Below are 12,486 nucleotides of genomic sequence, written 5' to 3' on the forward strand. Positions count from 1 at the left end.
TAAAATTCAATTAATTCTCTTCTGTCCAATAACTAAACATGTTTCTTGTACTTTGTGTAATAGTGTTTTATATAGTAAAATGTTTAGTTTTGAGATTATAGAAGTGTAGAATATGTCAATACAGTTCTGGACATCAGAGCATTGATTGGATTTTCTCGGGTTTATAAAGAACAGCTTTTGGAGAGTAAATGTTACCTCCTATTACTTTTATTCCATTAACACCACTTCGTTAAAATTTTCTGTAAAGCTTCCTTGAATTCTAGATTCTATTCTGAGGAAGTTTTATTATAAGCATACCCTATCATAACACTTGCCTCATTATATATTAGTTTTATGTCCTGTGGTTGTCAAATGGTCTGGGAGTCCGGATCAGTGCTGCTGCTATTATTTGTATTATCATAGCACCTAGGAGCACCAGTATGTTTGTGTCCTTTTCATTTAAGTCTCTGTTCAGCGTCTTTGGGTACAGCTAAAATCATTTCTAAATCCTAACATGGATGAAGTGTGGAAGCAAGAATTTGACTTTTCTCTGAAGTTGTCATAGTGATTTTGTTCACACACGAGCATTCTGCTGCTTATGTACCAACCCTTTATGAGACCGTAACTGTGCTCATAGACGGAGCAGATGAATGAAGTAAGCAGTGTCCTAATGGCCAGAGCCTACATAAGATCCCACTGGAAACCTCACAAAGATGAATGATAACCTGAACTTCAGTTTAAAATCTAAGCCACTCTGTTCTGCTTTGACTTATTCCAGATGCTCAGAATGCAGATTTGCTTGTTGCTCTTTGAAAGCCAAGGAGCTGGCCTGGTAATCCCAACATGATGCGAACTTGGATAGTTGGGGAATTCTGAATCCTCAAACCAAGGAATCAGACTTCATCTGGAACAAATCTGGGGTTTTTTTAAGACTCAAGTTCTTATATCCTGACTGACTGATACTATCAAATCATAGGATTTATATCTTAGACAGGGGAAGAATCCTTTCTTTATTCCCCTCTTCTCTTAGGAAGGATTCTCTCCCTTCTCCCAAACTAATTTGTCCTGATTTTCACAGTGAGGGTATCTCAAACATAGTTTTGTTTTGCCTCCAGTATAAATTTTTCTCCAGAAGCCCCAGAGCAGTGTCACTGGAGCAGCAATGTCTTCCATTTTTACACAATAAGTCTTGTAAATGTGGTGCTGATATCCTGTAGTTGCTTGCACAAAGCAACAGTAGTCTCTTGAACTCCTTTCCCTCCCTCACATACCAAATGGGCGGGGGACCCTACTCACTGGAAATATTATAATGAACTTTTTGAACACCTGGAAAGGTGGCAGAGGGTGAATTCCTTATTCGAAGATCATGGAATTGGTATAATTCTAACAGAACATTCCTTTCCTCTCCAGCAGCACATGCTTTAAAAAAACAAACTAAACCAAAACAAACCACCAAACAGCTGTAAGCCTTTGTATCAGAGTTTGTTCTGTTGCTTCATGGTTAGCCAGACTCCTTAACAGTGAATCTGCATCTAATTTCATTGATTCTGGAGGAGATATCTAATACTCACTTTGGTGGTGTGGCATGAGAAACAGGACCAAGATGGTACATGCTGTTCAGCATGGCATCCATGGGTTTTCACATACATTACTGGACCCTCATGTGTGCACATGTGAGTCCGTGGGATGGGTGGACTAGGCTTTGAGGGATATGTATTCTGCCAGCATTTTCCTTTTTGTTAGGGTTGTGTTGCTCCACCAGCTCTTCTGTTGACACTGTAGCTCTTCACTGCACTCTGTAGCATCCACCTGTGCTTTGTGCCAATGCTCAGTTGTTTGCTTGTGGTGGCTGTTGCATGCTGTGTTTGTACATGTGCATGTGTGTGTGGTGTCTGAAGTTCTCTCATTTGTTTACCTTCCGAAATCCTGTCTCTGACATCCCTCACTGCCTGGATGGAAAGAGACCTCATTGCTCTGATGTTGTGAACTAACAGCTGTGCTGAATTTGATGCTGGTTTTTTATCAGTTATTGCTTTCCTTTCTCAGTCTTGCTGTGTTGTAATTTAATTTTATTTATTTTAACAATTGTAAGCACATGCATTCTCTGACTCTCTAGAGACATGTTGCTGGCTGCTTCAACTCATTGACACAGAACACTAAGCAAGAATGCCCACAGTCATTCAAATAAAAGGAGACTTCTTTCACACCTGGATTAGTTAGGTCCTGCTAGCACCAATTAGTAGTATGCAGATTAGAAAAAGGGGACTTGGAGCTCTCTGTCTGTTATAGACGTGAAAAGCAATGAAAAGGAGCTCTTCCTCATTGATATGCACAAATGTGCCCAAATTCCCTGAATCCCAGTAGCAGAATGTGCCACAATATGCTAATTTTTTACTTGTTGTATCAGACTTCTGATCCACAGCACATTCTTTGTAATTACAGCATTTAAAGCCATTATAAAAAAACTATGGTTTCTAGACCCAGCAGCCTGCAAGGAGATTTGAATGTTCTGGGACCAGGAGTAGCTCACCCCTAAGACTTCTTCTAAAAATAAATCTGTTCTAGTGCTGACCCTTGAAATCTGTCTTAAGCAGTGTTTATATTCCAACTGATTCTTTTGAGTCCTTGTAATTTGGAAACCAAGAAAAGAGATGAACATATCTGTGAGGGAAGCCTACTTTATTGAAGTTAGAACTTTAGTACTTAATTGAAGTTAGTGGCCTGAAGCCTTAGGGCTATTTAATTAGCAGAGAGGATGGGTGTTCACCCAAAGGGAACTCAAGCTTTAGTTTTGACCATACATTTCACCTATTCTGGGGATTGCAGGAGGAAGGAAGGAGTATTTTATCTAAACCCTAGAAGTCCTATCTCTTGGAAGTCTCTTTGGAGTCATACTGCCATAGGTTGGTTGGTTCTGAAGTCTTGGTCACTAAATCACAGGCTTCATTGGAGGATTCTTATCAGCAGTTACCGTTGAAATGTCTGTCAGTTCCATTAATGTGGAAAGATGCAGTGTACAAATATTGCTGTGGGTTTCAAATCCTCAGATGAATCCATAATATGGGAGAGGACATCAGAAACCAAGACTTGTGACAATATATAATTGAAGAAGCTTGTATAAAGCATTCTTGATAACAGTCTTAGAGCCATTAATTCCAATATTAAATTAGAAATTCAAGATGTCAGGCAAAATTTGGGAAACCACTTCAACCAAATTATACTTCTATATAATTGGCCTTTTCCCATATACTTGAATCTAGATATCACCCCACACAATATTTAGAGTTCACTAGATGCCCTCTACAAATGGAGATATAGGGTATATGAAGCAGGGGGTTGGATCCATAAACTAGCTTATTAGGCTTATCTGGAGAAAAGTTCACTTGAGTCCCATCCCGGAGGTTGCATGTGCTTCTCATCCTGCCAGTGCACTGCATTTCTTGTTTTGCGATTACTTTTGTCTGTTGTCCCTCTGTCCTCAAAGATGATCACCGCAACTATGGCCAGAGGTGGGATGCAAATAAGACCACGGTTCCCGCCTACCACCGCTGTATCTGCCACGCCTCCAAGCTCCATTCCTTTGGGCGGACAGCAAATGCCACAGGTATTTACTGAGTTGAAGCGCATTGTGTCAGAGATTGTACTAGGCGTTCAGTACTTGGGTTATATTTAGTGCTCATCAAACTAAAAGAAGTTCACTTTTGTCTTCATCAAAATACTACGTGCAGATAATTGCTCTTAGCCACTCGTAGTGTTGGTTTTTTTTTTAGCAGGACTGTTCAAAATGTACCTTTCCCCCTTTAAATGGGAGCTTTTTGAAAGCTTGAGGTATTGAATAAAGCTTTGCAAAAGTGACACCGTTCACATTATTTGCATGTTTAAAACTTCCATGTTCATATCTGGTTCAGGTCTCAAATGAATCGAATTTTCTGGTCTCTGCTTAATCTTTGCACATATCACAAAACCACTGCATGGCTAGTCTTTGCTGAGGAGAGGCCCCAGGACTCGTATAGTAAGTGTCATGGGCCAGGAGTGCAAGGCATTGGCTGAGTTGTGTTGGGAAGCTTGCCTGACACCTCTTCATACTATGCATTGCTCTCGCTAGTGTTAGTTCCTCTTTCATGAGCAATACACTTGGCCAATTTCAGTTTCAATTGATGATTAGGACATAGTGTAGGAAATATGGAATGTCCCTAATTGAAATGTTCCTGAACTGAAGAAAAAAATGTTACTACTTTAAGCTCCTGGTAAAGCTGCAAGTTACAAACAATCTTTGAATAAAATAAAACAGCACATGATTATGCACCCAAATTACAGTTCTGGATTTCTGCTGCACTTCCTACCCCTCTTTCACTCAGGAAGTTGTCCATGTTCTGCCAGTCCAGTCAAAGATATGTAGCTGGAGTCAGCATAGCTGCACCTTTCCTGTGGACCTGCCTCAGTGAAAAGGCTGACCGGGCCCCTATCCAGTTGATTTTGGAAAGTGTTGGATCAGAATATGCCAGAGGTTATGGGTCAGTTACAGCAGTGGGTGGGTGAGGTTCTGTGGTCCCTTCTGATCTTAAAGTGTGAGTCTATTATACCTGCCATAACAGAACCGGACCAGCACTAGCTTTTCTCGCCTTTGTATTTCACTTGCGCAGCATATGCCATCTCAGGAATGAACAGGGAAAACTAGAAGGACACAGAAAAGGAGTTCGGTGCTCATCTACTTATTAGCATTGCCACAGTAACACAGTCCCTCTTCAACTCTATGAATTGGTTATGAAACCATGCACTTCTGTTCTGTAGTGCTCAGCCCTGGGTGAATCTCTTAATTTAAAATTATCTCATGCAGTGACACTGAAGCGGAGATCAACTCTTCCTGCTGCTCATCCCAACGCTTGATTGGCTTTGCATGTATAAAGACAGACTCCCTGGGCCTCATGAGCTGCATGTCTTCCATGTTCACACTGTCACCTTCACAGCTGATACCTGCCCAGCAGCTCCAGTTTCCATATTGCTTTCTCCTATTAACGGGTGACAAAAGACTTCTGCCATCCTCCCAGTATTGTGTTTTGAGTTTCCTTTGCTAGCAGGCCTTGGAGCTCTGGGAGTATCTGAGATTCATAAATCCTGAGTCCTTTGCATGGTGTATTTCTTGCTGCTGAAGTGTCACACTTAGTAGGTACACTTCATGTTAAAGTAAGGTGTTGGATAAGCTGGCACATGCTGCAGAAAGATGTAGGCTCTGGCATGTTTATTTAATGCCATTTTTTTCTGGTTGGAACTGGAAAATTCTTTTAATCCTGCTAATTGTTCTGTAGTTGGAATTACTTGAGTCAAAGTAGAATTTCAGTAGGCGTTGCTACACTGCTAGCCCTGAGTGTCTCATCCATCCATTAAAGTGAGATCACCAGTGAGAGAGAGATCCTTAGTCTGTTAGCCCAGCTGCCTGTTCTATATATTGGCCTCTTAGTGCTATTGTGCCAGTGGTTGCTGGGACGTCTTAACTCTTGACATCAAATGAATTAGGTGCAGATTGTAAGTGTCAATTTCATGAAAATTATGTCCTGTAGTATTGGACAACTGGGGAAGCGTAGGCCAATGAAAGAGGGGAACGTGTGCATGTGGCACCAGTTGGAATAAAAATAGCTCCTGGAAAATGTAGTGGGATGAACGGACCATCAGTTAGCAGTGATGGGAAAAATGTTTTAAAAACTAAACTGACTTGGGCAGGTGTTTGGGTAGCTCACGTCCCACAGTGTGAAGTTTTGAGTAAAACCAATCCCCCAAAATTCAATTAAGATTGCAGAAAAATATATAGTTCTGCTTGTCCCATGGATGCTGTGGTTTTGGTCTGTACCCTAGAGAAATGCTTGAATAATATTGTTTGTTGGATGTGTTGCCATTATCTTGTCCCCAGACGTGTTGCTGCTGGGTAGAGCAGCAGTAGAAAATAGCTTATGGCTAGGGCTGTCGATTAATCACAGTTAACTCATGTGATTAACTCAAAAAAATTAATCGCGATTTAAAAAATTAACTGCGATTAATCGCACTGTTAATAGAATACCAATTGAAATTTATTAAATATTTTTGGATGTTTTTCTACATTTTCAAATATATTGATTTCGATTACAACACAGAATACAAAGTGTACACTGCTCACTTTATAGTAATAATAATAGGGCTCAGATTTTCCTGGATGCGATAGCTGATGGATTCCTTCACCAAGTAGTTGCTGAACCAACAAGAGGGGATGCCATTTTAGATTTGGTTTTGGTGAGTAGTGAAGACCTCATAGAAGAAATGATTGTAGGGGACAACCTTGGTTCGAGCGATCATGAGCTAATTCAATTCAAACTAAATGGATGGATAAACAAAAATAGATCTGTGACTAGGGTTTTTGATTTCAAAAGGGCTAACTTTAAAAAAATTAAGGAAATTAGTTAGGGAAGTGGATTGGACTGAAGAACTTAGGGATCTAAAGGTGGAAGAGGTCTGGAATTACTTCAAGTCAAAGTTGCAGAAACTATCAGAAGCCTGCATCCCAAGAAAGGGGAAAAAATTCATAGGCAGGAGTTGTAGACCAAGCTGGATGAGCAAGCATCTCAGAGAGGTGATTAAGAAAAAGCAGAAAGCCTACAAGGAGTGGAAGATGGGAGTGATCAGCAAGGAAAGCTACCTTATTGAGGTCAGAACATGTAGGGATAAAGTGAGAAAGGCCAAAAGCCATGTAGAGTTGGACCTTGCAAAGGGAATTAAAACCAGTAGTAAAAGGTTCTATAGCCATATAAATAAGAAGAAAACAAAGAAAGAAGTGGGACCGCTAAACACTGAGGATGGAGTGGAGGTTTAGGATAATCTAGGCATGGCCCAATATCTAAACAAATACTTTGCCTCAGTCTTTAATGAGGAGCTTAGGGATAATGGTAGCATGACAAATGGGAATGAGGAGGATATGGAGGTAGACATTACTGCATCCAAGGTAGAAGCCAAACTCGAACAGCTTAATGGGACTAAATTGCAGGGCCCAGATAATCTTCATCCAAGAATATTAAAGGAATTGGCACATGAAATTGCAAGCCCATTAGCAAGAATTTTTAATGAATCTGTAAACTCAGGGGTTGTACCGTATGACTGGAGAATTGCTAACATAGTTTCTATCTTTAAGAAAGGGAAAAAAGGTGATCCGGACAACTACAGGCCTGTTAGTTTGACATCTGTAGTATGCAAGGTTTTGGAAAAAATTTTGAAGGAGAAAGTAGTTAAGGACATTGAGGTCAACGGTAATTGGGGCAAATAACATGGTTTTACAAAAGGTAGATCGTGCCAAACCAACCTGATCTCCTTCTTTGAGAAGGTAACAGATTTTTTAGACAAAGGAAACGCAGTGGATCTAATTTACTTCAATTTCAGTAAGGCATTCGATACGGTTCCACATGGGGAATTATTCACTAAATTGGAAAAGATGGGGATCAATATGAAAATTGAAAGGTGGATAAGGAACCGGTTAAAGGGGAGACTACAACGAGTCGTACTGAAAGGTGAACTGTCAGGCTGGAGAGAGGTTACTAGTGGAGTTCCTCAGGGATCGGTTTTGGGACCAATCTTATTTAATCTTTTTATTACTGCCCTTGGCATAAAAAGTGGGAATGTGCTAATAAAGTCTGTGGATGACACAAAGCTGGGAGGTATTGCCAATACAGAGAAGGATCGGGATATCATACAGGAAGATCTGGATGACCTTGTAAACTGGAGTAATAGTAATAGGATGAAATTTAATAGTGAAAAGTGCAAGGTCATGCATTTAGGAATTAATAACAAGAATTTTTGTTAAGCTGGGGACTCATCAGTTGGAAGTAACAGAGGAGGAGAAGGACCTCGGAGTATTGGTTGATCACAGGATGACTATGAGCCGCCAATGTGATATGGCCGTGAAAAAAGCTAATGCGGTCTTGGGATGCATCAGGCAAGGTATTTCCAGTAGAGATAAGGAGGTGGTAGTACCATTATACAAGGCACTGGTGAGACCTCATCTGGAATACTGTGTGCAGTTCTGGTCTCCCATGTTTAAGAAGGATGAATTCAAACTGGAACAGGTACAGAGAAGGGCCACTAGGATGATCCAAGGAATGGAAAACCTGTCTTATGAAAGGAGACTCCAAGAGCTTGGCTTGTTTAGCCTAATCAAAAGAAAGCTGAGGGGAGATACGATTGCTCTCTACAAATATGTCAGAGGGATAAATACCAGGGAGGGAGAGGAATTATTTAAGCTCAGTACCAATGTGGACACAAGAACAAATGGATAGAAACTGGCCATCAGGAAGTTTAGACTTGAAATTAGACGAAGTTTTCTAACCATCAGAGGAGCGAAGTTCTGGAACAGCCTTCCAAGGGGAGCAGTAAGGACAAAAGACATATCTGGCTTCAAGACTAAGCTTGATAAGCTTATGGAGGGGATGGTATAATGAGATTGGTCTTTGACTACTAGCGGTAAATATGCCCAATTGTCTGTGATGAGATGTTAGATGGGGTGGGATCTGAGTTACTACAGAGAATTCTTTCCTGGGTGTCTGGCTGGTGAGTCTTGCCCACATGCCCAGGGTTTAGCTGATCGCCATATTTGGGGTCAGGAAGGAATTTTCCTCCAGGGCAGATTGGCAGAGGCCCTGGGGGTTTTTCGCTTTCCTCTGCAGTGTGGGGCCTGGGTCACTTGCTGGAAGATTCTCTGCACCTTGAAGTCTTTAAACCATGATTTGAGGACTTCAATGGCTCAGACACAGGTTTGATACAGGAGTGGGTGGGTGAGATTCTGTGGCCTGCGTTGTGCAGGAGGTCAGACTAGATGATCAGAGTGGTCCCTTCTTACCTTAAAGTCTGTGATTCTATATTTTATTACAAATATTTGCACTGTAAAAATGATAAAAGAAATAGTATTTTTCAATTCACCTCATACAAGTACTGTACTGTAGTGCAATCTCTTTATTGTGAAAGTGTAACTTACAGATGTAGATTTTTTTGTTACATAACTGCACTCAAAAACAAAACAATTTAAAACTTCAGAGCCTACAAGTCCACTCAGTCCTACTTCTTGTTCAGAGGATTGCTAAGACAAAGAAGTTTGTTTACATTTACAGGAGATAATGCTGCCTGCTTCTTATTTACAATATCACCTGAAAGTGAGAACAGGTGTTCACATGGCACTTTTGTAGCCGGCGTTACAAGGTATTTACATTCCAGATATGCTTAACATTCGTATGCCCCTTCGTGCTTCGGCCACCATCCCAGAGGACATGCTTCCATGCTGCTGATGCTAGTTTAAAAAAAAAAAAAAAAAAAGGTTAATTAAATTTGTGACTGAACTCCTTGGGGGAGAATTGTATGTCTCCTGTTCTGTTTTACCCGCATTCTGCCATGTATTTCATGTTATAGCAGTCTCAGATGATGACCCAGCACATGTTGTTCGTTTTAAGAACACTTTCACACCATATTTAGCAAAATTCAAAGAAGGTACCAATGTGAGATTTCTAAAGATAGCTACAGCAGTCGACTCAAAGTTTTAAGAATCTGAAGTGCCATCCAAAAACTGAGAGGGACAAGGTGTGGCACATGCTTTCAGAAGTCTTAAAAGAGCAACACTCAGATGCGGAAACTACAGAACCCGAATCACAAAAAAAGAAAATCAACCTTTTGCTGGTGGCATCTGACTCAGATGATGAAAATGAATATGCGTCAGTCTGCTCTGCTTTGGATCGTTATTGAGCAGAACCCATCATGGACGCATGTCCTCTGGAATGGTGGTTGAAGCATGAAGGGACATACGAATCTTTAGCGCATCTGGCACGTAAATATATTACGACGCCAGCTACAACAGTGCCATGAGAACGCCTGTTCTCACTTTCAGGTGACATTGTAACAAGAAGTGGGCAGCATTATCTCCTGCAAATTGTAACCAAACTTGTTTGTCTGAGCAATTGGCTGAAATAACACTGAATGGACTTGTAGGCTCTAAAGCTTTACATTGTTTTACATTGCAGTTATTCGTTTGTACATAGTTCTATATTTGTAAGTTCAACTTTCATGATAGAGATTGCACTACAGTACTTGTATTAGGCGAATTGAAAATGCTATTTTTGTTTTTTACAGTGCAAATATTTGTAATCAAAAATAAATATCAAGTGACCACTTTTGTATTCTGTGTTGTAATTGAAATCAATATATTTGAAAATCTAGAAAGCGTCCAAAAATATTTAAATATCGTGTTCTATTATTGTTTAACAGCACAATTAATCACGATTAATTTTTGTAATCACTTGACAGCCCTACTTCTGGCTGTAGCTGGTTATTGGTAGTCTGCATAAGTCTATCTTGATCTCAATAATTGAAAGATTAATTTGGAAATATCGCTAAAGTTAAGAAACTTGGTGTCATATTTGATAACACTTTTCCAAGAAAGGACCAAATGTGGATTTGTTATAAAAAAATATTTGTTGTCCAGGCTGTGCTTTTGATTTATCCTACATGACACAAGACACAGCATGTGCCCCTGGCACCACAAGGCTTGATTGTCTCTTTGCAGAGTAGCTTCTGGATCTTGCTCAGAATGCAGCTGCACTATTAATCGCTGGTAGGGCTTAGTACTCAACAATTTCATGGCTATTGAACTTGCCACCAAATTCAGAACTGAGCTCAGTTTTTTTTTTAACCTTTCATCTAAAAAAAAGTTAGGCTTCTAGCCCTTGTGACTGAAGTGCCATGAAACACTAATTAAATGTCAGTGGGGTCTTGCTAAGTCTAAAACAATAACTGAGGTGTGAGCTTCCCTGTTTACCTCATTTGGGTCGACTCTGAAGCCTACTGATTGTAATTTAAATGTCAGATTAAATAGTTCTTTTCTATTTTAATAATGTTTAGCCAAGTGTTTCTGATAAAATAAGAGCCAGTATACTAATCCAAACTGTCTGCTACATATTCTTTGGTGTCAAAATCCCCAGCTTCCCCTCCTGATCTGCTACAATCTCCAGTAGCCTTGACTGCTACACTGCCCTTATGAAATGTTGGTACAAAAAGCACACTGGAAATCTAGGAATAAAGTAAAACTGAATTTAATATCAAATTAATAGGACAGATACTGATCCAACTGCGAATATGAAAACCTGTTTGTTACGCTTATTTGACGTTTCTGCAGAATTTTCAGTCTTGCCAGCAAAGCAGGGGCCCTTGGTGATAAACTTGAATCCAGCTTGCTACAGGGTTCACAGGGTTTTGTTCACTGGCTTAAGCATTAAAAAATGTAAGTATTGTTAGGTAACTGATTGCTTGAGTTTTCCTTTAGGCCAAAAGAGTTTTTACTACTTGGTGAGATTCCCCTAAAGAACATGGCAGCATTATGTGCTACTCTCTAAGCAACAGGGGGTAGCTTGGATTCGCTGTACTCTTGGGGTGCAAACTGTGTCAAAACCTAAAGTCCAATTGAGCTGGACTTCACAGAGCTAGTCTGAGTCAGCTGTAAAGAGCACATCCTGGAAATGGAGGTTTTGTTTATTGTATAATATAATCCTACTCCCTGGGAATAGTGCAGTGTAGGAGTCAGAAGATTACAAATGCATAAGATGGCCTCTGGTAGGGGAAGATTCCTGAAGCACCAAAGCAGCCTTGGGAAAGTAAGTAGGTCGATAACTAAAGCTTTGGTGGGAGTGGACTGAAGAGGTCGGTGCTCAGCACAGGCCTGACCTGCATTTCGTAAAGCACTGTACTCTTAGCAGAGGGATTGCTGCCAGAGAGGAGGCAGGAGCTTTTTATACAGGAGGTCAGACTAGAAGATGGCCTTGGAATATATGAAAATGTCATAACCACACTGAGTGTCAAGCACCAGACTGCAGCTTCCCCACTTGACTCCAGCAGGGATTGCAGGCTGGTTTTAAAGGAGGGAAAGTGCTCTGTGTGTGCTCATACCTTGTGGGAACGGGTAGTGCTGTGAAAGGAAACAGGATATAAGCATTAATTCAGTTTGCCATTGTGTAGTAGGGGCGCTGTACAGTGCGTATACAATCTTTTAAAGAGAAGGATCCCATACACTGGAGATGAGGGTCTGGTCCTGAGCTCGGAGCACTGCAGAGGCGGTCCTTTGCTCTTCAACAGCTCACACTATTTGATGTGCTCTGAAGGGATACGTGCCAAGAAGAGAGGGCCTGTGCATTGGGGCAGACTGGGAGTGAAAGCAGGGGGAACCCTCTGTGAAACGTTTTTCTTCTTCCTTCACTTGAGCTCTCGGGGCACAAAAGTTCCATGGGAGGCAGAATTACGCCATTTAATTCCAAGCATCGTTCTTCAGCTGCTGGGAAGAGAGACTGGCAAATATTCCCCTCCCATGAAAACCAGTGAGCACAGCCTCATTGCTTATTATGGAGAAAAGGGAGGTAACGCCGCTACCTCAAAGCATCTGGAAATAGAAGTCTTGAAACCCTGTATTAAAGAAGGGCCGGCTCTAGGTTTTTTGCCGCCCCAAGCAAAAAAAAAAAAAAA

The 12,486-nt window shown here is 40.8% G+C and overlaps 1 protein-coding gene across 1 annotated transcript in view; it reads left to right on the forward strand.

Annotated features, from left to right (window-relative positions):
- The window catches only part of MED15 (mediator complex subunit 15), a 47,631-nt gene that overhangs the window by 24,558 nt on the left and 10,587 nt on the right, over window positions 1-12,486 (forward strand). The window contains exon 9 of the mRNA XM_024195508.2: window positions 3,464-3,583. Within this exon, the coding sequence (XP_024051276.1) occupies window positions 3,464-3,583 (120 nt within the window). The remainder of the gene's footprint in view (window positions 1-3,463; window positions 3,584-12,486) is intronic.

Source organism: Terrapene carolina, unplaced genomic scaffold (genome assembly GCF_002925995.2).
Source record: "Terrapene carolina triunguis isolate 2854851 unplaced genomic scaffold, T_m_triunguis-2.0 Scaffold790, whole genome shotgun sequence".
Lineage (NCBI taxonomy): Eukaryota > Metazoa > Chordata > Testudines > Emydidae > Terrapene > Terrapene triunguis.